Here is a 27,705-nt window from a genome sequence, read left to right as displayed (position 1 = left end):
ACATGTGATGAATAAATATTGCAATGTGTTAATGTATGATTAAAATTGCCCAGTCCTATTGAATTCTGTTTTTTTTTTTCAGCTATTTTGGCCATTAATTATTGCTGAGAAGTAAGTTTTAAGATGGACATTTTCAGGAGGCAAGAGCTTCAGTTGTAGAACATATATTGAGTAACAAATTCTAACTTGGATTTTAAGAATATTGTATCCTCAAGGCAACATTTTCAATACTGTATTCCAGTAGGACTGTTTTTTCACATGTAAATTCAAATATTTTACAAATCAGTGGTCTCTCATCTCATGATAAAAATACTCCAGGTCCTCCTTATGAAGGAAAAGACTCACAGAAAAAAATTATCAGAGTCAGCCATGGTTTGAGTAACCAACCATAACCTATTAGTAAGAAGACTGAACAGGTAATGCCTATACCCATCTTTTTTCCCAATTGTGCCTTCTCAAGAACCAAGAAAACCACTTCTCCATCCACAATTTAAATATTCATAACAGAAAGACTATAACTCCCATTAATTAAATTTAATATATGAAACGGACACTGGTAATGAATACCCATGTACAGTAATTAAGAACCATCAATGAAAAATAAAAACTTAAAGACAAGGGGTACTACACCACAACAGTGCAGCACGGTTCTATGACTCAGCACTGAAAACTAAACTCGAGTGATAACCCACTGATGTAAACAAAAAATCTTTGAAACCAGCCATGACATGACTGTCATGTAAGGAAATTAAAAGGACCATTGATAAAAATAAATTTGCTGGTCCCTATTCCATACAGAGGTAGCCTGTTTAACTTAAAAGAAAAAAGAACATCTATACTATATGAAAATGAGCTGTACTAAGTGAGGTGGTGGCTATCAACTTCTCTTGGAGTACCTTACTCTCAAGTATGATCCATGATAATTAAGTATTGATAGAGATTATCAAAATCACTATTTTTTATCAAGTCGCATCATTGAGTGTGATAGTCTGTTGTTGATATATTTGCACACAATTTCTATATGAATATATTACTTAGCAAAAGAAATGAAAGTACTGTACAAATTAAGAGATAATACTGTATACTGGAATCATGATTAATCAAAGATCACTGTGTGGTAGATGTAAAATACCTTATATATCATAGGTATTCTATTAGTGCCTTTTAGAGCTATGACATATTCTTTTAAGTTTAGGCAAAATATTGCTGAAAATGTCTAAAAGGCAAAACACTCTGCCAACATTTCTAATAACTTGGTGAATTTTTCAATTAAGTACAGTACTAAACCTTCTGAAAGAATAGGTGCCAAGGGGGAAACCCATAAAGGATATCACAGACCACATCAATTCACAATGCAATGGACTTTTTTTTTTCTATACAGTACATGACTGAAAATAGCCCGACAGACATAACAAACAGCTAATAAATGAATACAAGTCACATACTGTATGCCTGATGAGATTAAAATGAATGTTTTTGCAAGTGGATGAAATCACAGTATAAGAACACTTTGCAACTCGAACAACAATTATACTAATCTAGGCTCTATATACATGAAAATAAAAGAATAAAAAAAAATTGTGCGTCACTTCCACGACAGAAAAGATCTAGGAGAAGCTAACTTGTAGCATCCGAGGTAAAATATAATGTTGGCTGCCTTGAGAAAAGTAATAACATTATGATTATCCAGTTCATTTAAATGAAGATTATGAAATAAAGCAAATCAAACTATGCAATCTGACTAGAAGTTCACGAGTAGAATAGACAGACCAACACCAAATAGATCAACTTGGTTTGTGTGCAGATTTAACAACATAGTCAGACTGTGATAGATGAAGAACAAATAAACTCATCTAAAGATACCATTTAGATATGTAGTCACATTACAAAAAAATCATTTAATTCCAAGTGATTCATTACTTCGAAAAAATGTCAAGAGTCTTTTTTTGAGGTAATCACAGCAAAGGCTGCACAGTAAGATATATTCTCATAAAACTGTATATACCTGTACTACATACGATGTAAACAGTAGCAGGAAGGCATTTAATAACGCCTCTGTATGTGACTAGATATCACTGTGCCATGAGATTTCTAGGTACCCTGTAGCTCTGGCTGGTTCATAACAATGGAGTTCAAGTTTAATATACAATAAAACTTATGGTAAATTTTCTTATGGGTTTGTGCCAGGTTATAAATGACCTACATATGGTGAAACCCTGAAACAAAATTTACTTTCTTGCAAATTCTAAAAGTAAAAATAATCGGCAAAATATCACAAGACACAAACTACAGTACAGTACTGTAGTGCGTAAATTACATTCAATTACCCCAGTAAGCCTTTTAAACTTCCATTCCTCTACATAATATAAATTAAATAAATATTAACTTTTCAGTCACAACAAAAAAAGAATTACTATTATCATTAAATACTTTAATTGGACCATTTAATATTAATAATAATAATGCATTGTTTTTATACCGACTGAAAGATATAAGTATATTATATATGTTATTTTCAGGAATGAATATTCAACAGGCTTGGTAACAATTATACCTTGATTAGTATCTGATTTAAATGCTGCACCTTTTCAACAGACCAAAATCAAACCAAGATGTCACAATTAGCTTATCAATACTAAACAACATTATAAACAGGCATGAACTCGCTCGACACTAGCACCTATCTAACTTCTATAATGCATCCATGAGCTCCAAATTCTCTGCTTCTAAAGGCTCTTCTAATAGGGTTTCTCGGTAAGTTTCTATAAGCCGGACATTTGGGTCAATGCTGCGAAGAACTCCTAGAATAAAGTTGGCAGATTTGCGTGTTCTTACGTTGATGCGGTGATTTTCAGGCTCAAGTTCAACTTGACCTATACCTTTGCGACGCAAACGTTTTAGAAGACGTCGTGTTAGCCTAGAACTATGAGGCTCGATAGGGAACACCATCTCAAACTGATGTAGCTGAAAATGAATTATTAATTTTAATCATCATTAAACCATAATATTAATCATCACTAACCATACGATATGGTACTGTACCTCGAAGCATACAAAGCAATGGTTAACAATAATCTTACCTCTTCATTGATAAAATGAAGCATGCAAGGAATAAATTTAACTAAGGCAGCCAGCTTTGTAAGTATGGATATCATAAGCTGTAAGCATACTCTATAGAAATTAAGTTAAAATTTCAATAATGTTGAAATAAGATGAAAAATAATTTTTCCATAACATGAAATATAACCAATTTTAAAAGTAATCTATTTTTTCTAGCTATATAATCTGAGTTTAACTTAAATGACTCAGGTTTGTTTAGCTAGGAAAAATAAAAATTACTTTTAAAATTTATTTGTTCCTATGCATATACAAACCTCTTGTCCTTTAAATAGGGAGACTCGCTGACTGGTGAGCCAGAAGTTCCCCAACATCCAAACTGGTTGTAAATCTACTTGGTCCCATACGGGAACAATGGACAAGACTGCAACAACCTGCTGTCATAGGAATGAAAAGACTGGTTGGGCCTGGTCTGACATAGAAGATTTTGTATGTGGTCAAAGAGGGATCTCTTCCCCCGAAGGGATAGCAATCCAGAATAATATACCAGGCACATGAAGATCAACGGGTTGGTATATATTCCACCTTCAACCTCCTCATCTAGGAATGGGGAAGACACTTCATTAAATTCCAAAGAATGGAGTTCTGAAGTGTAATTTACCAGTATCACATCAGATCCAGTGAGTACAGTAACACTTTTACTGCTTCCTCACCAAGAGAGGGGCAAAAGGATTGAAGGAGAAGAGCCAGTCATTCTACCTTCAAACCAGACTTGTATCTATGTGTTACTATGAACAAGATGTTTAATGTCCCACATGGGAGCTGGGCTTGGTAAAAAAACAGCCACAACAAAACCAAGCACAAAGGCGTCGAGGGATTTCTGGGTACACTCCTGTAGATTGAAGGATGGGAAGGAGGTCTGGTGTATACACTTATAGTCGCCACAGAAATTCCAGATGAAATAAGCTCCAGCCCTTGGTGATGTCATAACCAATCATGTTGTCTCCCACATTAAGAGCGGTCACAACACATCCCCTTAAAGTGATTATAAGTTAGTATAGTTTGTAAGGGAGACAGCAAGATTGACTTTCGCCCCAAAATCTTTACGGGGAATATAGTCATCGTTAAACATAAGTTATTGAAGGTTTTCACTGAAACACTTTCATAAGCTCTTATGCTATGTTAGTGAAAAAAATTAATATAAATATACAGTAGCTATATACAGGAGTTGTAAACTGTAGCAGGCTATGGAGGAGACCAATTGCATTGATATCAAATAAAAATATGATATGCACACCAAATAGAATTATAAAAATGCTACATAATATTCCCTATGCTCCAAGAAACATGAATATGTACTTACATTTACCTATTCCTAACACAACATATCAACATATACAGTATGCTAAATATGTATACTGGTGTAAATATCAACCACAATAGCAGTTAATACCAAATTTTATCTTCGGAATATATATCCACTGGAATTCATTTATGCCAATAGCTTCTGGCCGGGCAGAGATTCGAATCCCTGCCTATTCAGCCGATAACCATGCCTGCAGGAGGACTCTACCAACTGAGCCATAAAGAGAGATACAAGTTCATGACAAGTTCCCTTACATATTCCTGTTGAATTCAGGAATCTGTTCATAGACTTGAAATAAACCCATCTCCACCATGATAGCTGAATTGTGAGTTTGCAACACGTGGTTATTTTATGATGAATATATATCACTAACACTCGTGATATCAATCAATGTAAATAACCACAATGGCATTTAATACTCAACAGCAGCCGAAGCAAAAGTGAATACTTGAACATGTATTCTTTAACTGGAGGGGGGTCGGGGCTTCTCGCCCAGCACCTTCACCAGTCAGATAACTGGTCTTTGTCCAATTTTAACAACTGATTCCAGCTTGCGCTCAAGTAATCTCCCTAATTAAAGGATAAGGGTTTGTATGCCATGTAAGAACACTTATTTATTCAAGACTTTGTGAATTAGACAGGCAAGAGCCTTACAAAAAGGTTATAGACCAAATTACCATATCACTCATGAGTTAAGTATCAAATAATCTTAAAAGACCAGCCAGTAATTATAAAATCATCTGTAGATCTTCATAAGCACCTTCAAGTCCTCCTCAATTTATATCAATGTCTGGGCTATTTATTAAATGGTATAAGTTTAATTTAAATCTATCCAAGACCCCAGTTTATCTGAGGATAGATATTAATACAACCATGGTCTTAGTTTAACTGACTCAGAACCAATTTCAGAGGTTTCATTCTCTTATAAGAATTCTTTCATTAATCAGCTACTCCTACTTATCTTTGACAAAAGTACTCAGCCATTTTACCTCTCTCAAGGTGTTAGTACCATACAGCCAGTTCATCTTAGATATCTGCAGCTGCAATTGAATGGGAACTGATCAACCTTCAGACATCAAGACAATATACCAGTGCTGATCTCATCAAAGGTTTAAGAATTCAGTCATTCTAATGGGAATTCTCCTTTTACCACCTAATGGGGGATTGGTTGCACATCTAACAGATTTGCTGTTATTATATCATTGTTATTACAAGCCATACTACAACCATAATTAGGAAAGCCAAATGCTGCAAGCCCAACGATCTTAACAAAGAAAGCAGTCCAGTACATTGAGAAATTAAGAAGAAATTTTTTTGAAAAGGGTAATAACAAAAAAGAATATAAAAATAAGCTTTCTCAATAGTGGTTCTCAGAAAATGCAGCAGTTATGAATTATTCTTGTTTTAATCTTATTAAAAAGATAGGGTGAGTTTTTCATCTTGGCAAGGTGAGGAAGCACTTGAGACAAACACGCCTTCAACGTTCATTTTAGTGTCATTTGGACATGAATTTGGGCTGGAAGGCCATTCAGTGCTTATGTGAAAAGGGGAAAAATCACTACAGTTATGCTATAAGGTAAAAAAGGTTGGGCAGCAAGATGGAAGAAAATAATCACAAATGGAGGTAAAGCAGATAAAGCATAATTAAACACCACTCACACTCAAATAATTATAACAATAAAACAATATAATAATAAAAGCATTTGATTCTGAAAATCCCTACCCAGAATTTTTAAACAATCTTAAAGAAAAAAATAATTCTACACCAAACAGAGTATGCCATTAATTTCACGAGGTAAAAGAAGCAACATACTTATTGTGAGTCGATTACTTTTCCCAGTCAGAAGACCAAACAGAATCCAGTGACCACTATGGACATTCCACTAACATTTCATTTAGGTTTGAATGGTTAACTTCGTTGACTACTAACATATTATGGCATATGTAAAATAGGAGGGCTTACATTTATGCAATAGTAAACAACAAATAAAGATAATATCCTAAATACAATTAAGAAATAGCAAAAACTACAGTACAGCGCTGATTTGTTTGAATGATTAGTGTTGCCAAGCAATGTGTACCCAGCGCAATTTCTGCCAATGCTAAATACTATATAAACAAGGAAAACAAATAGCTCTGATTTCCCTTTTTTACTATTTAATATACAATGTTGACTTAAGAGAACCAAATAACATTAAACAAACCTACCTTACAGGGCGATGAATGCATTTGCACCTCATAACAAGGTTGACTTTGGGTTTGAATACTGTGACCCTGTTCATCTGCTTCTGTAGGAGTGCTGGCATTAGTGGCAGCCTCAGTACCATTTTCACACCATTCTTGGTTAACAAGTCCACTTTCAGCTAGAACCTATGGAAATATTTTGATATTTCATGAAATGTAAAAAAAAAAATTGGTTGAAATTTGTTCCAAAAGCTAAAATGATGTGATTCACAGAAAATAATTTAAAATTATAAAACACTCCTCATGGGAAATTCTATATACGTCATAAAACACTGACAACAGGAAATTCTATTGACTTGAAAAAAAATTAACTTGTTACAAACATATCTTTTTTTATAAAAACAATATCGATATTTTACATAAAAAACAATCTACAAATCCCCTACATTTGTTGTCTAAATTTTTCTGGCACTGCATTATCATTATTATTATTACTAGCCATGCTACAAACCTAATTGGAAAAGCAGAAGGCTAAAAGCCCAAGGCTGCCAACAGGGAAAGCACCCAAGTGCAGAAAGGAAATAGATAATTAACTAACTATAAATGATAAATGTTATAATAAGGAGTTTTGAATAAAATAATTTTAGTCTCCAAGCACTAAGACTAGGATTTCACAGCAGACACCAAGTTGAACAAGGTCTATCTGGCATGAAATTCTGTAGTGTGAAGGTGATCTGGGACCAAAGGAAAACGGTCCCCTAATTGACTGGCCCAAACCTGAGTATCCTACTTGGCATAGAAGACTTCATGAAACTCTCTTTGGGCATGGTAAAAACAACTTAAGAAGCAACTCACTCATGACTTAAGCCGGTAATTTTGCCTTTTTTTGGCCAAAAAGGGAGTTTTCTGGCCAGGCAGTCATCCCGACCACCGGAGCATCAGACAAACTGTGATAGAAAAGAAAACCTCAAGTCTCTGATATTGCTTCTTTTAAGGTATAAAGAGCAGCATTTTTTTGGCATCAGAATAACCTCCTTTGAAGTTAGCTAGGGGCATGCCCTAAGAGAGGGGTTTTTCAATCTCCACCTCGAGTCTAGAAATACCATCAGAGTTTAAAATGTTATTGAATAGCTCACAAGATTTTTTGTGCCCTGAGAGCACAATGGCGAGAGGTGGGAACAGCAAGCGGTTGGCTGGCATCACTGTCTAAGGTAATAACCCTGAATGGTTATGTCTCATGAGACTCGTTATGCCCTGGCGATGGCAAGATCTGGCGGTTGTACAGGTGAGCAAGCATGCGCAACCGAAGTAGAGTGTACCAAAACCTCACTATGGGAGTTTGACCGTACGACCAAAGTCACGCACAGACCTTCGTCAGTGAGAGGAGCTCGCCCACTTTGCTAATGCTCACTAACTGGGTACGCAACACTGCACAAGACTCTTGCTAGACTAGGGTTTGAACATTCATGTGCTGAAGTAGCATGAAATGTAGCATGAACATTCGTCAGCGCTCCTACAGGAATTTGGCGAGTAGCCTTGCATGCTCCTACAGGAGGAGGCACATGCTCAAATGGTGGTGAGCAAGGCTGAGAAGGCTTTCTTGTGTGCTGACGCACAGCAGGAAGGCAAGTTCTTTACCGTAAGGGGAGGAAGAACCTTGGCAGGGGTGCCAAGGGGCTTGGCCTCACAAAGCTCAAAGAGCTATAGGGCACAATGGTGAGGGGCTGGGACTGCAAACAGTCAGCGAGCACCATTGTCATCTTGCTCGAAAGAGCTGGAAAAAGGCATCAACGAATTGAGCACTCGTTTCCGAAATCCCGAGGGGTAACCACTCGAGGAGAAAGGCCTAATTTACAAATAAGAAAGGTGCTTCCTATACTGTGGGACCTCAGCACGCTAAGCGACTTCAGGTTGAGGGTGCGTAGCATAATGAGCAAACTCAGAATTCTGGTTGTAATCAGCTTCCAGGTTCACTTTGTAAGGATCACTTGACTGGTTGGGAGTCCGAGGACCCCCAACCTGCAACTAACTGCTCAGGTGGGAGAGCAGATGTGGAGGATGCTGCAGCTAAGGGCATGAGAAGCTCTGGAGGGTCAACCACCCCAGAGTTTCAGAGGGGAAGACTGTGGTCAATCCCTGGGGAGGTAGCTGTGTGCTCCCGCTGTGCCCCTAACTGTAGCACCTCTAAAAGTCGTTCCATAGTGGGGGAAACCCGAAAGCCCCAAGGAAGGTAATTGTTGTTGCAAGCGGAAAAGGGAGAGACTTCCCTGCAGTCGTGGGCACTGCTGCTTCGCTAGGGAAAGCAACGATGTCCTCCACACCTAAGGGTTGTCTGAGGGTCAGTTGGTCATCACTCTTACTCGTTTGTCCTCCAGAGGAGACCGAACAAGCAGATACAACAGGGAACAAATGAGACATTGGAGTAAGAAGTCAGGACTTCTTGGACTTCAAGGAAGGGACTTCGAAGACCCCAAAGGAGAAGACTCACTTTTAGACTTCTTTCATCATCTACTGAACTGCTCCCACTGGGAAGATGACTTCTCCCGACACTCAAAGTAAATAGCCAGTTTATGTAAAGGGTTAAGGGGAGAGAGAAACAACGTCTGCACTACCGAACCAGAAGCAAAAGTGACGTAATACAACCGGTGTGTGTGTGTGAACAGGGTGGGTGGTCTAACCTCCCCCAACTAGCAGTGGGTTGTTTCAGCTTTGTCTAAGTGATATATCCAGAGTAAAGAGCAAAAGAGTTTGTATTATGTGTTGGAACAAAATCTGTTTACTGTAGGAAGAGAAACACAACCTAAAGTTAGTTATTTTTATGGTATCTCTAATGTACTAAATATTGTAGTGAATCACGAACCAATTGAGACCTGGGACCCCAACAAAAGCATTGATGTCTTGACTCAACAGGAGAGAGAAGATATAAGCTCAAGTCCTGGTGATAGGTAGTTTGGTAACCCTAAATTACCTACTGATAGTTAAGTATCTTGTTACCAACCAACAACAATTGAATCAGTTCTTAGCTCTATGTATTATATACAATAACATCAACACAAGAGGGCACAAGCAAATAAGCTCACTTGTTAGCTAAAAGCCACCCGTTGAGATACTACCGCTAGAGAGTTATGGGGTCCTTTGAGTGGGCAGACAGTACTACATTGGATCCTTCTCTCTGGTTACGGTTCACTTTCCCTTTGCCTACACATACACCGAATAGTCTGGCATATTCTTTACAGATTCTCCTGTCCTCATACACCTGACAACACTGAGATTACCAAACAATTCTTCTTCACTTAAGGGGTTAACTACTGCACTGTAATTGTTCAGTGGCTACTTTCCTCTTGGTAAGGGTAGAAGAGACTCTCTAGCTATGGTAAGCAGCTCTTCTAGAAGGACACTCCAAAATAAAACCATTCTTCTCTAGTCTTGGGTAGTGCCATAGCCTCTGTACCATGGTCTTCCACTATCTTGGGTTAGAGTTCTCTTGCTTGAGGGTACACTCGGGCACATTATTCTATATAATTTCTCTTCCTCATGTTTTGTTAAAATTTTTATAGTTTATATAGGAGATATTTATTTTAATATTATTCTTAAAATATTTATTTTTTCCCTGTTTCCTTTCCTCACTAGGCTATTTTCCCTGTTGGAGCCCCTGGGTTTATATCATTCTGCTTTTCCAACTAGGGTTGCAGCTTAGCAAATAATAATAATAATAATAATAATAATAATAATAATAATAATAATAATAATAAATGAAGCTGAAACTGGGAAAATGCCTTTGGGGTGCAATAGTTTGCAATTTTGCAAGATTACATATTTTTAGCCTGGTGTACTAACCTGTTGGATGTTGTGTAGAGTATTTTCATGTGCCTGAGAAAACAATTGTTCGCGTCTCGAATGGAAATCTTCACTATGCATTGATTCATCTCTTTGTGCTTCCCCAACATTACGCTGGAAGACATGGTAAACTTTCCTTCCATCGGGACGAGGTGTGGCATCGCTAAACAACACAACCTCAGGACTCAGCATGATAACACCATCATACTGGGGTTCTATAGACACTGCTTCATCTTGCAGAGGCAGCATGTCAGATGCTGGTAGCATTTTAAATCTTGTTAAATGTCACCACATTCGTTCCATTACCTTTACTGAAAAAAAAAAATACATTAGAAAAACTACAGTAAAGTACTGTATATAGTAATCCACATGACTTTTATGGTTTTGATATTTAAGAACTGAAATAATACATAATACCAAATATTGTATCTGAAAAGGGGGGACTTAATATATGAATATTATATGTACATGCACATTCAGTCCAGTAGTACCTTGGTTTACGAGTGACTAAGTAAAAGCAAATCGGCATGCAAGCATAAAAATTCATATCGGTTTACAAGTATATGCATTAAATGTTTGATATGGGTTGAGATATATATCTATGAATAGTATACAGTAGCATATACAATATTAACTTTTGTGCGAGTGTGCAATCAGTTTTTGATTTAGTCGTATGTCTAAAAATATTGGGCATGGATCCTTGGCAACATTTTTTATTATCATTTTCTTATAGTTGAGGGAACAGATGTAAGCCATTAGGTATTTTGTAGAAGGGGAAATAGTTGAAAGCTTTTGACGAAGGAAAATGAATAATGACGGTACAGTATTAAGGTAATTATGATTCGAGATTAAAAAAATATGTGCCTGTAAAGGTAAGGTGTTACACCAGCTAGTAAGACCAGTTATAAATTAAATAAATGGCAGTCCATCAGGTTTATTGCATTCACAGTAGCTGTTCCACAATGAATGAGAAATGACGCAAGCACCCTTTACGGCTTCGCATGAGATTGGGAGGTAGTAATATCATGTAACTTTTTCATCTGAACTTCCTTGCCAGTTAATTTTTTTATAGTATTACTTCTATTTTTCATTATTAGTAATTTGTAATCATTTCTGATATTAGGGGTTATAAAATGTTTAATAATTATCATTAAAAACCTCTAAGAATTAGTGTATATGTGTATTTATGGACGTATGGAACAAATTAAATGATTTTTTTTTACTTTTTATGGGAGAAATTATTTTAGGATAGAAGCATTTTAGTTTGCAAATGAGCTCCCAGAACGAATTCAACTAGTAAACCCTCTGGTACCATTGTGAGTGTGTGTATATATATCACAAATTTTTTAAGTAATTTGTATTTTCCATTACTATACAAACCTGAGGCCTTTAATAGGAGACTCATCCTAAGAAGGGAAGTTCCCTATAATCAATCTGGCTGGTTAACTTACCCAGAAATGTTGGTGTACTTTGGTCCTGTAATGGAGGGGAAGTCAAGACTCCTGTTAACCTACCAACTACCTGAGCATGATTATGCCACAGATGATAGTCTAGGTCCCTAGTAGAAACTGGTAGGCAGTCACTGATGAATCTGTATCTCTAAGGATATGAAGTCCAAATGTATGGCATTAAGAGAAATGTGTGCAAAACAAACCAAATTGTAATGAAAAGTTACTCGGTTGCATAGTTTACCTACATCTACCGTCCAGTCCAGCAAAATATCGGCAAGACTGCTGTGCCTTAAGGAAGGGGGAAAAAAAAAGGAAAAATGACCAGACATTTTTTCCTTCCATTCCTAGACTTACGTTACGACTGCTATCTTAGAAGAAATGCTTCTTGTCACGTACGGGAGTGGGGCTAGCTAAGCAACCTTTGGAGAAGCTATCACAGGTCCCAGGATAAAAGTATCAAGGGACTTGTAGGTATACTGTAGTCCAAAGATAGTGAAGGTTGTCTGGCGCTTCCACACTCCAGCCTTCAGGATTTGCGCCACAGACAGATTCTTCTTGAAGGCTAAGATAGAACCAATACCCTTGACTTCCTGAGTTTGCGCTGTAGACAGTTTGACTGTAGGCTCTCCGGAAGCTACATTAGCACGCTTGATAATGGTCTCAAACAGCCAAAACAAAACTTTAGTCTTGGATATCAGATTCTCCTCCCTTCCAGTGCTCTGATGTGAAACGCTGGGCTCTCTTAAGTTAACGCCGGAGCCCTCATAGGGCATGGAAGCAGTTCATCCTGACCGCTGGTCCCCAATTGGAGAGAAATGGAGAAAAACTCAAATCTGGGGCCGTAGATGGCTAGATGGCAGGGTTCTGTATCTTGGTCACAAACTCCAGGATAAACGCAAGGGAGACTTTCTTCCATCCTTCGAAATGACTCATGACATACAAAATACCATGCAACTCGCTCAATCTCTTTGCCAATGCTAAGGTAAGCTGAAAGACAGTCTTTGGCGTCAGATCTCAATCTGATTTTCTCTTCAGGGGGTTCATATGGTAATTACTTGAGAGAGCATAGAATTCTCTTGACATCTCATTCCAGTGGTGTGTTCTCTAGGAGGGCAAGACTGCTTGATACTCCTCATGAAATTGGATAACTCACATGATGAGGAGAGGTCCAAGCACTTCAGTCCAAAGACCTGACTCAAGACTGGGAGATAGCCTTTCACAGTGAAGACTGAGAGAAGCTTCTCCTAGTAAAGGATAACTAAGAAATCTTCTATCAATTATTGAAAGGCTTTGACTCGAGAAGTATCCCGTCTAAGACATCAATCGCAAAAGATGGGTAGTTTTCGTGTTACCCCGATGAGGAGCATCAGCAAATCAAAGCAACCAGGTGTGTGGCCACTTTGGGAGCCACTAAGGTAATTCTGATATTCGGGGGCATCAACACTTGATGACCCAACATATCAGACAAACGGGTGGAAAGCCATAAGCATCAATGTTGTCCCAGGGAAGTTGGAAGGCATCCTCCATTGCTGCAGAGGAGTCTGCAACCAAAGGAACAATACACTGTTAGATTCATGATCAGCCAAGTAGTGAACAAATCAATTGAAGGGAATCCCAAAGGGCAAGCAGCCTTTCTGTTGCAGAGTAGTAGAGACCACACCACTATTACTACTTAACCCTGGTAGCAACTGAGCATGACTGCTAATACATTTCTCCGGCTTGGTATGAACCTTGCTCTACATGTCGAACACCCAAATATGTGTCTGCTAGGCTAACTCATTGAGGGACTGTGAGACCGATCCTCTTTGCCTTTTAACACAAGCCACTACAGTAGTATTATAGCTTATCAAAGCTACCGAGTGCCCTATCACGCTCTGTTGAAAAGTTTGCAGGGAAAGAAGCACCGTTCGTATTCCCAACACATTGGTTTGCAGACCTTTTACTTCTTCAGACCACAAGCCCAAGGCAGACTGGTCCCTCAGACATATGCCCCACACCCCCTTGAATGCATCTGTGAACAGTAGCATCTCAGGAGTCAAGTGAAATTCTCCTGTTGACGTTTTCATTCTCCCTTACTTCTTGTTCCACTGGAACCAGCAGTTAGAGAGGATTGGTGGCTGTAGGCCAGTGATGCTTCAGACACCTACTATAGTAAACTTTGATGGAGGTAGGGCACAAGCTTCTCCAACAAAAATTGAAATCTTAGAAGGTACCAGAAAGGTAAGAATGAATGCTTGAGGCGATAGGCAGTCTAAAGGTCTAGTTTTGAACTGATGAGAAGATAATTCTGATGGACCGAAGGATGGGTATCTAAATGAATGTATCCTTCAGGTTCATGAAAGTCTTTTGCTGATGGTAGACTGTAGAGTACTTGCCATCCTTCTGAAAACTTTTCCTGGGGGTTCAGTTTTAGTACAGTACTCCTTTTCCCATGAAACCATACAGAGGGATCAGGTCTTTCCATGACTGGGAAAGTATCGGCGCGCATTGCTTTTCACAATCCCGAAGAGAGAAGACAAATGTTCAGGATGTGAAAAGAAAGACAGCATCCTTTATCCTTATTTGTATTGAATGTTCATTCTTGTAAGAATCAACCACAAGTAGCGGGTACAAGGTACAAGAGCTCCTGTACCATACATGGTTTACTCAGGGATGGGTACATTCCCTGTATGGACCCTCTAATCTCTTAAGCGAAAGAAGAATATATGAAGACCAATTTGCTAGGAGGAATGTTCTTAGCGTGCACTGTCTCTACCATGGAAAGAAAAATGGTGCGAATCACGTGTACGCAACTCCTATCAGTCGGACTTTATGGACTTCTTTGATGATATTATCTCGATATTTAATAAAAGAATCGTTCTTATCCTAAGACACTTGCCAGCTGTCCCACTAACAAAGTAGGGTGATTGAATGTCTTTCCTTGGATGGATAGGATCCTTACCAACGACCACGTGAATACAATGTAACATCTCTGTTCTTGTACAAGTGCTGAGATTGGTCCTGAGAGATCACCTGTTCCAAAAACCCTAAAGGGCGACAGAGTTGCAGGATCTTGGAGTCTGGAAAATCTCGGTCTCAAGGAGTAGTCTCGGCACGTAGGAAGATCTATAGTAATGGTTTCACTGAAGTATCTCAGAAACATCTCACGGCAGGAAAGGACCGAGGGCTCCCGAACCCCGTACCTTAAAACCCTTCCTGGGGTTCTGTTGAGTCAGGATGCCAGAAAACTTCAAATCATTCATTGGTACAGTGCTGATCTTCTCAGAAAAAAATATAGAGGAATTGATCGAAAATCATGTGAGACTCTGGATATAGAGAACTGTATAAACTATTAAAAGTAAAAAGTCGCGTATTTGTGGTTTCACAATAAGTACACTCACGGCCCAATGATTTCAAACATACTGCGCTCCTTTGCACCCAACATGCTTTGCAATGATTTCATCTCCACACAGCACAATACCCTATCTCGCACACTCGGCCTCAATTTTGCATTGTCTCTCCTTGTGTGAGCATCTCCCGCTTCGGTCCTTTTGTGCAGAATCATGTAATGTAAGAAATTTGTACATATCCAGTGTGCTTATAGTGATTTTAGTATAAAATAGTCGACGGCTCAAAGAGTTGCACCATGCTTTAGACATACTGCATAGAACTTCATACATAAATGTTTAGTGGTGCTGTACTGATATTTTTTAATCTAATTCTTATTATAATAATGTATTCATTGTGTAATACTGTAATGCTATTGTTATATTAATTACTGTTCTGTACAGTACTGTATGTGAAATCCCATACTTTATAGTACTTTATATAGACTATGTGTACGGTGAGTTTCAATGGCGCAAGTCGACTTGCCAAAAACAGCAAACACTTGCGAGTGTTACTTACATCTGCTAATTAAATTGTACTGTAGTGATAGTACTGTACGTATATTACGGTAATATACACTATAGTATCCGTGAGTGTTGTTCGTTAAGAACAATAGTGTTTTGTTTGTACTGTACATATAGTACATTATTATATGTATGTATATAAGTGTGGTAATAACTCGTGTTATGTGTACCTTAGTCGTACCATGCATGCAGTACAGTACATATGTTAACAAGTACTGTACACTTACTGAAATGTGTTCAAGACTGTGATAGAAACCAAGTAAAAACAATATTAGGCAGTATAGTACTTTGTGTGTTAGTCAACTGCACGTTGGCAATGGGCAATGAGCTGGTAAGTTAAGAGTTAACCCACCCTAGGGAAGCAAGTATTTGCAGATTCTCGCTTTTTGCAGCTGCCTCTGTTACCTAACCACCGATAATAAGGAGGGCTGGCTGTACAGTAAATATGTTATTTTTATTAATAAAATAAATTTTTGAATATACTTACCCGATAATCATGTAGCTGTCAACTCCGTTGCCCGACAGAATTCTATGGAGGGATACGCCAGCTATCACAATACTAGAAGGGGGTGTATTTACCAGCGCCACCTGTGGCCAGGTACTCAAGTACTTCTTGTTGACACCTCCTCAATTATTCCTCGGTCCACTGGTTCTCTATGGGGAGGAAGGGAGGGTCGATTAAATCATGATTATCGGGTAAGTATATTCAAAAATTTATTTTATTAATAAAAATAACATTTTCCAATATTAAACTTACCCGATAATCATGTAGCTGATTCACACCCAGGGGGGTGGGTGAAAAACCAGTGTACAAGACTAAAGGATAGCTAAGTATCCCGTATTTCATATAATCAGTTATCCACAATAACAATGAAATAATAAGTACCTGGTAAGGAAGTCGACTTGAACCGTTACTCTGCCTTTAATAAGATCGTCTTCCTTACTGAGCGCAGCGTTCCTCTTGGGAGGCTGAATCAACTCAAAGGTGCTAAAGTATACAGGGCTGCAACCCATACTAAAGGACCTCATCACAACCTTTAACCTTGGCGCTTCTCAAGAAAGAATTGACCACCCGCCAAATCAACAAGGATGTGGAAGGCTTCTTAGCCGACCGTACAACCCATAAAAAGTATTCAAGAGAAAGGTTAAAAAGTTATGGGATTATGGGAATGTAGTGGCTGAGCCCTCGCCTACTACTGCATTCGTTGCTACGAATGGACCCAGGGTGTAGCAGTACTCGTAAAGAGACTGGACATCTTTGAGATAGAATGATGCGAACACTGACTTGCTTCTCCAATAGGTTGCATCCATAACACTCTGCAGAGAACGGTTCTGTTTGAAGGCCACTGAAGTAGCCACAGCTCTCACTTCATGTGTCCTTACCTTCAGCAAAGCAAGGTCTTCTTCCTTCAGATGAGAATTTGCTTCTCTAATCAGAAGCCTGATGTAGTAAGAAACTGAGTTCTTAGACATTGGTAGAGAAGGCTTCTTGATAGCACACCATAAGGCTTCTGATTGTCCTCGTAATGGTTTTGACCTTCTTAGATAGTACTTAAGAGCTCCAACTGGGCAAAGTACTCTCTCCAGTTCGTTCCCCACCATGTTGGACAGGCTTGGGATCTCGAACGACTTAGGCCAAGGACGGGAAGGAAGCTCGTTTTTAGCCAAAAAACCGAGCTGCAAGGAACATGTAGCCGTTTCAGATGTGAAACCTATGTTCCTGCTGAAGGCGTGGATCTCACTTACTCTTTTACCTGTTGCTAAGCACACGAGGAAAAGAGTTTTTAATGTGAGGTCCTTAAAAGAGGCTGATTGGAGCGGTTCAAATCCTGATGACATTAGGAACCTTAGGACCACGTCTAGATTCCAGCCTGGAGTGGACAACCGACGTTCCTTTGAGGTCTCAAAAGACCTAAGGAGGTCCTGTAGATCTTTGTTGGAGGAAAGATCCAAGCCTCTGTGGCGGAAAACCGCTGCCAACATACTTCTGTAACCCTTGATCGTAGGAGCTGATAGGGATCTTACGTTCCTTAGATGTAACAGGAAGTCAGCAATCTGGGTTACAGTGGTACTGGTTGAGGAAACTGCATTGGCCTTGCACCAGCTTCGGAAGACTTCCCATTAAGACTGATAGACTCTGAGAGTGGATGTCGTCCTTGCTCTGGCAATCGCTCTGGCTGCCTCCTTCGAAAAGCCTCTAGCTCTTGAGAGTCTTTCGATAGTCTGAAGGCAGTCAGACGAAGAGCGTGGAGGTTTGGGTGTACCTTCTTTACGTGAGGTTGACGCAGAAGGTCCACTCTAGGAGGAAGAGTCCTGGGAACGTCGACCAGCCATTGCAGTACCTCGGTGAACCATTCTCTCGCGGGCCAGAGGGGAGCAACCAACGTCAGCCGTGTCCCTTTGTGAGAGGCGAACTTCTGAAGTACCCTGTTGACAATCTTGAACGGCGGGAATGCATACAGGTCGAGATGGGACCAATCCAGCAGAAAGGCATCCACGCGAACTGCTGCTGGGTCTGGAATCGGAGAACAATACAAGAGGAGCCTCTTGGTCATCGAGGTAGCGAATAGATCTATGGTTGGCTGACCCCACAGGGCCCAAAGTCTGCTGCAAACATTCTTGTGAAGGGTCCACTCTGTGGGGAAGACCTGACCCTTCCGGCTGAGGCGATCTGCCATGACATTCATATCGCCCTGAATGAGCCTCGTTACCAGCGTGAGCTTTCGATCTTTTGACCAAATGAGGAGGTCCCTTGCGATCTCGAACAACTTCCTCGAATGAGTCCCTCCCTGCTTGGAGATGTAAGCCAAGGCTGTGGTGTAGTCGGAGTTCACCTCCACCACCTTGTTAAGCTGGAGGGACTTGAAGTTTATCAAGGCCAGATGAACTGCCAACAACTCCTTGCAATAGATGTGAAGTGTCCTTTGCTCCTGATTCCATGTTCCCGAGCATTCCTGTCCGTCCAGTGTCGCACCCCAGCCCGTGTCCGATGCGTCCGAGAAGAGACGGTGGTCGGGGGTCTGAACAGCCAATGGTAGACCTTCCTTGAGAAGAATGCTGTTCTTCCACCACGTTAGAGTAGACCTCATCTCTTCGGAAACAGGAACTGAGCCCGTCTCTAGCGTCATGTCCTTTATCCAGTGAGCAGCTAGATGATACTGAAGGGGGCGGAGGTGGAGTCTCCCTAACTCGATGAACAGGGCCAGCGATGAAAGTGTCCCTGTTAGACTCATCCACTGCCTGACTAAGCATCGGTTCCTTCTCAGCATGCTCTGGATGCATTCTAGGGCTTGGAAGATCCTTGGGGCCGACGGACAAGTCCGAAAAGCTCGACTCTGAAGATCCATACCCAAGGAGACAATGGTCTGGGATGGAACGAGCTGAGACTCCTCAAAATTGACCAGGAGGCCCAGTTCCTTGGTCAGATCCATAGTCCATTTGAAAATCTCCAGACAGCGACGACTTGTGGGAGCTCTTAAAAGCCAGTCGTCTGACGGAGCCGGACACAAGATCATGATACTGCTGCACAGTCTGTAAACTGTCAATCATGGGCAAGCGAGGAAGTACAGTGACAACCCGAATCTGTCTAGACTGTCTGGGTCGTACAGACAACTCCTTAACGGGTTGCTGAGGTTGCCGCACTGCGTCACAACAAGTCCCTTCTGTTGGTTGTTGAACGTCTTCCCCGTGACACATTGACTCCGTAAACAAAAAATCCTCTAACAAGGACTAAGCTTGGACTGCATGTCATGCAACACAGCTCAAGGTCTATGGGAGCAGGTGTGGTAACAGACGGGATTAGCGGCTGAAGTGGAACCATTACCTTCCCTGTAAGCATGTTATGCTTAAATAAAAGTCCATAAGAGGTTATGCAGCTAAAGGCTCCCTCCAAATGACAGAGTCCTCAAGGGAATATCAGAAGGAGGGAGAAAAGAACTTTCTCATCTACAGGGACCTTATCCTAGAAAAGCTAAGTTCTCTGAGTGAGGGTTCACTGGTGCAAAAGCAGCAGACTAGAAGGCAACGTTATGAAACTGCTTGACAGTCTAGTGAGTTGGCAACAACCCAAGATGTGTTGAGAAGCATGCGGTAAGGTATGCAGAGCATGATGTATGCAGAGTATGCTGTATGCAGAGCATGCTGTATGTAGAGCATGTTGTATGCAGAGCATGCTGAATGCAGAGCATGCTGTATGCAGAGCATGTTGTATGCAGAGCATGCTGAATGCAGAGCATGCTGAATGCTGAGCATGTAGTAAGCAGAGCCTGCTGTAAGCAGAGCCTGCTGTAAGGAAAGCAGAGCGTGTGCATGGCGTTTAACATTTCTCAGAAATTCCATGACCAGTGCTAGAGTGCTTTATGCATGCTTGCATGGGGTTTAAACCATGGTATGAAAATGGAGGTAAGGTATGCTGAACAGCAGAGTCAGAACGAGCTGGAACAACAATAGTTGTGGTTTCCTCTTCAAGACTCCGATGAGGGAACACCTGAGGCTCAGTCTGCAAAGGCTGAATAAAAGACAAGCAGAAGGAAGGCGCATGGGTGGAGGAGGCTGACTCCTAGCATGAGTGGTTGAACCCAAGGGTTGCGCTTGCTGAGCGGTTGGCGGAAGCGGAGTAGCAAGTTCCAGTTCCTGTGGTGTGAGCGGAGCGCGATGAGGAAGAGGCTGCGCAGAACAAGGTAAATGTCTCGCAAGCTGAGGCTCCTGAGGCGCAAGGCTAAGGTGTTGTGGTGCTTGCCTTGTGGAGGGTTGAGCTCGCTGCAGCGAGAGCTGAGGAGACTGACTCATGGACGGGAGAGGTTGTTGTACCTCAACCGAGTGTTGCATCACTGGTGGAGCAGCAAGTGGAGGCGGAGGAAGAGAGGTATAATCCTCCTGATCCCAATGTAAAGGTTGCCTTAAGGAAGGCGGAGGCTGAACACCACAGGGAACAGCAAACTCAGCACGTGGCTCAACATCGTACGCCTGGCAGGTGGAACTGCTGGCAGGTGGTACTGCGATCAGGCGGAGCGAGTGTAGGTGGAGGGAGTGTAGGCGGAGGCGGAGGAGCAACACTCTCAGCCCGACACTCACGCATCAAGTCCGAAAGCTGTGCTTGCATGGACTGTAGTAGAGTCCACAACATCGTACGCCTGGCAGATGGTACTGCGACCAGGCGGAGCGAGTGTAAGTGGAGGGAGTGTAGGCGGAGGCGGAGGAGCAACACTCTCAGCCCGACACTCACGCATCAAGTCCGAAAGCTGTGCTTGCATGGACTGTAGTAGAGTTCACAACATCGTACGCCTGGCAGGTGGTACTGTGATCAGGCGGAGCGATCATAGGCGGGGGGGGGAGTGTAGGCGGAGGCGCAACACTCTCAGTCCGACACTCACGCATCAAGACCGAAAGTTGTGACTGTATGGACTGCAGTAGAGTTAACTTGGGGTCGGCAGACACTAAGTTCTGCTGAGGTAAAGCCTTAACAGCAGAGATCTGTTGTGGCAGAACCTTACTCCTCTTAGGCGGAGTGTAATCAACTGATGACTGAGGAGAGTCAGAGCTAACCCAATGACTGCATTCGGGTTGTGAACTTTAACTTCGTACGTCTGGCATAGGTCTGGACTTAACGTTTAAGAGGTCTTGAGACCTGAGACCAGCGTTACTCTGCCTTTATTTTCTCCCCTAATCTCTTCTGCAGACGAGCAAAATAAGGGCTCAATCGTCTGCGGGTGGGAGTGACGGTCTCGGTAAGACACGCCCACAACCACCGAGAATACTTCTGTGCGCCGATCAAGGCCTGCTGAACCCTTATGCCCTTCGACATTGCTTCTCCCCTGGGCTTGGGAGCTTGCAAGAGGTCCCGGACTGGGAGGACGACTGGCGCGCACAAAAGTACCCTCACGCACTAATCACTTATCACTTTGATTTCTGTTTGCACTTATTTCACTGAACTCGAAACTTTAAGTGGTTTGTACCTGAAATACGCAATTCTATCCTTTCTCAAAGTTAGTAATTGCGAAAACAGAATTACAATGTAACAGAAAAATCTAATGAAAGATAATTCAGTGGTTGGAAAGAGACTAAACACTAGATCACTCTAGAAACGTTTAGTTTCTTCCCCTAAAGAGACTAGGGAGAAGAGCAAAAACGATAACGACGTTACTCGTACGCCTGGCAGGCTTGAATGAAACGTTTATCCTCTTTCTCCCTCCGTCTCTATCTCTCTCTCTCTCTCTCTCTCTTGACTTAGAACCTGAGAGAAGAGCCCAATCATATATATCGTTAAAACATATTATTGTTAAAGGAAAAAAACTGAAAAGTTCCTTTATTAGGATCAAAACCATTAAGTTAAGAAAGAATGAACAAAACGCTAGACACGGTTACTCTTACTGCAACGTGAAACCGTGAACATTCTTTCTCTATCGTAACGATAGAGTGCAAGTTGAACGTTCTGAACGTCAACAACTGCAGAGACAAAACAAAACGTTAGTTCAACTTTGAAAACAGTACGAGACTGTCAAAGAAAATCTTTCAAACTCTGTGGCGGAAATAGCATAATATGTTAACAGGTAAAACCGAAATGACGGGCTCAAAGTTTATTAACTTCGGTAAAAGACCGCCTACTATTAGGAAGGTCGAATATAAACAAATATAAAAATTAATTTTAATGAGTTTATAATAAAAGGAAGTTAATCGAAGAGGCCTATAAGAGGCGGAGAGATAAAAAATAAATCTATAACTTTTGTTAAGCAAAATTAAGAAAGAGAGTCTATACTCTCTTAGACACCAACACTTCCGTCTAAGGGAAGGGTCGGCCATTGAAAGGTGAACGAGAGTTCATACTCTCTCGTCACCATAATTAATCAAATTAATTCCAAAAGCTAACTAAGCTAATATAGAAGTTTCCAGTAAAGCGACAGCCGAAATCAAAGAGAAATACTTCACCAAAGTCGTGAAAATACTCCAAGAACATAAGCGTACCCCAGAACGTCTTGCCGGAAGCACAACAGAGGAATAATTGAGGAGGTGTCAACAAGAAGTACTTGAGTACCTGGCCACAGGTGGCGCTGGTAAATACACCCCCTTCTAGTATTGTGATAGCTGGCGTATCCCTCCATAGAATTCTGTCGGGCAACGGAGTTGACAGCTACATGATTATCGGGTAAGTTTAATATTGGAAAAAAATATATATACAGTAGTTACAGATTATGTATTTGGTGACAAGTAGGTAAGGGCGTGAGACAACCTCGCGAAGATAGCAATTACTTACAGGTGATCTGTCGTCTCACCTTAGCTAATTAAGCTGTATTGTACGTACTGTATAGTATTAAAGTAATATATCACTTAGTGTCATTAATCAGGAACAACAGTGTTTTGTTGTTATGTACTGTATATACAAGGTGATGTAGCAATGATTTACGTGTTATAAGCCCTCTTTCCTTGGTTACCATATTGTATACAGAACAGTATTGTACTTTAGCAGTCTTAGTAATGTACAATTACCCTTATAAAGTAATGTGAACTACAACACTGATAAAAACTATGTTGAGACAACATTTAGTGATTTACGGTGCTAGTCGACCGTATCTAGGAAGTGATCATTTGTTTTGGTGGGGTTATAAGTTAATTCACCTCAGGGTATCAATATCAAACGTGTTTTTTATCTTTGTGGCTATCGTTGTTACCCAAACCCCATGAAGATGGAGGATTGACTATACACTACAAGTCTTTCAATCAGCCCTTTCCACGGTGTCTCTTTTAACAGACCCAAACTATTCTGCCTCTACTAAGGTTTCCATGCTTATGAGGTTCTTTAAACTTTTACATTATTGTCGTGAAATTAAAGAAGAAAACGATTCTATGGGAATATCTGTAAATGTTTGTAAAACTTAAATGTTTCTTCCTGTCCTGTATTACATTATCATTATTTAAGATAAATGTTCCGCTTATTGGCACACCACCGATGTTATGTTTTCATTTGAAGTCTTCATTTACTATAAGCGCTGTTTTCCTGGTCCTCTCACACATGAAAACCCTCTGCCCTACAGGATCTATAAGCTTTGTTTGTCGTACACATTCTAAGGTATTTAGAATATAACACAGTGAATTCTGTATTAATTGTCAAATCCTCATTATCAAAGTGCTTAAAAAAACAAGTCTTGAGCTTCTTGAAAACCTTAAATCTCTTCAGTCTTTCGAATGTCAAGTGGAATCATGTTATCTAGTCTTGCGGGGGTGCAAATTTGAAGGCCCTAGAACCTACAGTAGAGATACGTCTTGGCTCCAATATCTTGAAACCATCTGTAAATATTCTCTATTTATTGGCTGCATGAGGTGTAGCAATTCTCTAAGATATTTTGGATATACCGGTACGATTCCGATAACTTGACGAGTCATTGCACATATCTTAAACTCTATTCTGGCTATAATAGGTAGTCAGTGTAATTCAATTAGTATAAGATAAACAAAAAGGGTTAAAGTATTGTCTAGGTTAACAGAAATGTATCTGCAATCTCCAATTAATTTTATCCTCAAGATCCATACATGTCGGCAAATGATATTTCTATCAGGTGTTTATAATTTCTTTAATCTTCAATCAGCAAGCAAAATTACTTTATAGGCAATTATGTCAATTTATGGGTAGTGTGTAGGTGGTTGGGTTTAAGATTTTTTGTCTGCAAAAATATTTGCCAACTCTCCTATTGCGCAGAGCAATATAATGGTAAAAGTATTGTTACGGACGGAACAACATTTTGAACATAAAAAACATTTTTATCTGTAGTAAACAATGTTCGTTCACTGAATTTAACCTTTATTTCAATAGCAAATAAACTAAAAACCTGTTATACCATTTAAGAACAGGGATATTTTTTAGAAATCTAATGGTTTTTCCTCCACTGTGATCTCGCTTCACTCGCAAAAAATTAAAAACATCAAGCTCCTATGTACTGGTAAACAGTACTGAGCTGCAGATGCTAACCCCATTGATTATTAATTCTTGGATGATTACGTTTTTATTTGCAATAAAAATTAGAGGAATTTCTTTTAAGAAAACGGGTATTTTCAAACTAGATAAACCTGTTTTTTAGTAGAAAAGCTTTTTCCGTCCATAACTAATAAATTCAATAAAATACTGTAATCTTCAATTAGGAGTGAAGCAAGCCACAGTGGAGCAAAGACCAGTAAATAAATAATTAGTTTTATTACATTAACGAACATACTCGTATATGTAATAAAATATGGTTGACGACGATAGGAAGGATTCTTATTTTCTATGCGAGCAGCAGGCCTGGTAACCCTACAATCTACAAACGTACCCAACTTATTATGCAGTAACGAAAGCCACAAACAAAATTGGAGCCTTTTAAGTTTGTGGGGACAGGCCTTGGACCTCCCAAAAATTGAGTAAAAAATGTCCAAAATCGGCTCTTATTCAAGGGAATGATTACAGAATGAAATAATATTAAATTCACTGGTTTTGTAAATGCTTGTCCCAACAAACTACATACTAGGACAGGGTCGCGATCGCCAGAAAATAGAGTAAAGATCATCACCCATCGAGTTTTTCACGAGAAGTTTAACAGAATGAAATTATGAATTCACCAAATTTGTAAATGCTTGTCTCAACAATCTACATACTAGGACTACTCGATGCATGAATGTCGGAAAGTACGAGAAAAATGGACAACAACTAACCCAAAATTCCCCCCCTGACCTGACCTACAAGCCGTGTCCTTACCTTCCTAATGACCTAGGGGGGGGGGAGCTAATTGTCTCCCCCCCCCTTCGACCCCCCAAACACTGTCACTATCATACAAACCCCAGAAACCCAACCTAACCAAACCTAGTAGTTCCCAGGTCACAACTCTTAGCCCAGACCCCCTTCGCAAGTCTCTCTCCTACACAAAAAAGCTATGGGCAGCACTAAATTATATCTTGACCACATTGTAATAATAAAAAAGTTACTCAGGATTACCTTAATATTTGTAGTTGCTGAAGTCTAAATCCTCGGGTTCTTGCGCCTTCACAGGGACCCCTAAAGTCACCTTAGAGCCCTTTTCGAAATAAAAAAAGAAAAAATTACGGGGTAACCCGAGTAAAGTCCCGTAGGTCTATAAACCTTATCGTCTTCAAAGTATCAAGCTGACCTATATGAGTAATAAACTCAACACCATCGCTCAAAGAGAAACTATACGGAACACGTCTGTCCATTACGGCGTTTAGCGTTGGAAAGGGTCGACCTCGTGTATAGGTCAATCTCGGGTCGAGGGGGATGGGTGGGGGGATTTAAAATTTTGAAATCACGCAGCCAGCAAAAGTAGGGCAGCCTACTAGCGCACGGGAACGAAGGGTTAGTTCGGGTGGTTTGTTTGACACTGGCTTCATCTACTGAAACATCTTAACTAGATGTTGACTAACCTAACCTTTGGTTGTATATGTAACAAATTAGTACAGTATTCGGCATAATTTCAGGACGTGTGCCAACGAACTAACAATCTTAACAAGGGGTTAAAAAGGAAGATTGTTGGGATTAGCGAAAACATAAGTCCGAACATCGATAACTGTTGAAGCTTGCGCCACCAGCTGATAGGCGAACAGAGCGCCGCCCAACGGGTGTTATTATAGTCTGGCAGGAAACAATGCTTGGGGGAAATTTTACGATCAAGTAACTTGGTCGTGGCTTCAGCAGACAACGCATTGTAACGACCTTTCCCTAACCTAACATTTCATGATAAATATCATAGCAGTATCAAATGTCACTATAAATGACGTGTCCCAACTAATTACAAACTTAACCGATGGGTAAAAATGTATATTGATGGGACAGTATTAAATTGTAAAAACGAACGATTCTTAGCCTGGGATGACAGGGGCTCTATCTATCAGGAAAGTTGGAAACTAAGCAGGAGCTACCTGTGACTTCCGTTCGGACCGTGCTGAACTTAGAAAATATTGCGGTGGTAAAGGTAAATTATATTATTCAAAATGATAAAATAACATCATATTATGGTATATTGGATCAAAGTAAAGAACATCTTCCCCATAAGTAAAAACGATTTGGTTAGTAATAAGAAAGATATCGCCCTGTCCCTAAAAACTACATTTACCCCATTGTAATTAATAATGAAGAGTAATAAGAGCTTAAGACTTGTTTAGCATGTTTTATTTTAAATGTTTGAAGTCTTTGCGAAATTTTTAAAGGTGTATTGAATGGTTCTCATGTGGTAACTTGGAATCTTAATTGTAAAGTTATAACGCATAGTGAACCTAGGAGATACGTCTGAACAATCAGGTTTCACGAGGGAAGACAACACAAGGATACGGTTTACCTTAGGGTATAAGTTATGGATACGGAGTCCTAGGCAATGGGGACGTAGCAACCTTCCCCTCCCCCACAGGTCTAAACGGTAGTCTGAGGATAGTTAGGAACCTTCGGTTTGTTCCCCTTCAGAAATATTATTTTCTAATTGTAACATCTTGTGAACCAAACGTCTTGATTACTTGGAAAAAAACACCCGTCCACAAAAAATGTTCAGAATTTTACAATTTCCCTATAAATGAACTAGGAACTGCTTTTTTCTATATAAATTTACTAATGCACAAGCTCATTTTCGCACGCTATATAATTTATATACCGTCAAAATGTGAGCGAGTCTACTAAATTTAGACAAATTGGCTCAATCCTTCGATACAACAATAACAGACACGACTATTAGGTGTAAGTGGTAGTTTAACTAGCTATGTATTTTACACTACCTAGAAAATTACGCAGATATAAACATCATGGAATATAACCTACTCTTACTGTAACCAACAGCTTCTTAGATCCAATAAAATGGTTTAATACACCAAAGCTGTTCGGGGTAACATCAGTTGCTCTCAGCTGTACGGAGGAGCGTCTGCAGTGTAAACAAAGTGCCAGACGACAATGAAGTATCAA

At 40.1% G+C, this 27,705-nt stretch overlaps 2 protein-coding genes across 5 annotated transcripts in view; one reads left to right on the top strand and one right to left on the bottom strand.

Annotated features, from left to right (window-relative positions):
- LOC137642817 (uncharacterized) overlaps positions 1-27,705 on the top strand; it is a 95,479-nt gene that overhangs the window by 43,818 nt on the left and 23,956 nt on the right. The window lies entirely within an intron of this gene.
- On the bottom strand, positions 64-27,705 carry LOC137642816 (uncharacterized). 4 transcript variants are annotated; one of them, XM_068375699.1, is made up of 4 exons: positions 27,565-27,705; positions 10,445-10,755; positions 6,632-6,793; positions 64-2,964 (listed from the first exon to the last, which is right to left on the bottom strand). In XM_068375699.1, exons 2-4 carry the CDS (start codon positions 10,709-10,711, stop codon positions 2,692-2,694), a joined length of 702 nt encoding a protein of 233 aa, XP_068231800.1. In that variant the 5' UTR covers positions 10,712-10,755; positions 27,565-27,705; the 3' UTR covers positions 64-2,691. The 4 variants fall into 4 exon arrangements, with proteins under 4 accessions (XP_068231800.1, XP_068231802.1, XP_068231801.1 ...); XM_068375701.1 differs by having other exon boundaries at positions 10,445-10,750; positions 27,565-27,680; XM_068375700.1 differs by having other exon boundaries at positions 27,571-27,676.

The sequence above is a fragment of the Palaemon carinicauda genome, chromosome 6 (assembly GCF_036898095.1).
Source record: "Palaemon carinicauda isolate YSFRI2023 chromosome 6, ASM3689809v2, whole genome shotgun sequence".
In the NCBI taxonomy this organism is placed as follows: Eukaryota; Metazoa; Arthropoda; class Malacostraca; order Decapoda; family Palaemonidae; genus Palaemon; species Palaemon carinicauda.
The sequence above is the reverse complement of the archived record's forward strand: the minus strand, read 5'-3'. Positions and strand labels throughout refer to the sequence as shown.

Bases quoted from the DNA above. Each gene is read 5' to 3' on its own strand.
- LOC137642816 (XM_068375699.1), bottom strand. From the start codon at position 10,711: ATGCTACCAGCATCTGACATGCTGCCTCTGCAAGATGAAGCAGTGTCT. The intron at 6,794-10,444 runs GTTAGTACACCA...ATATTTCCATAG, and splicing joins CTCTACACAACATCCAACAG to GTTCTAGCTGAAAGTGGACT. The intron at 2,965-6,631 runs GTAGGTTTGTTT...ATTCATTTTCAG, and splicing joins TGCATTCATCGCCCTGTAAG to CTACATCAGTTTGAGATGGT.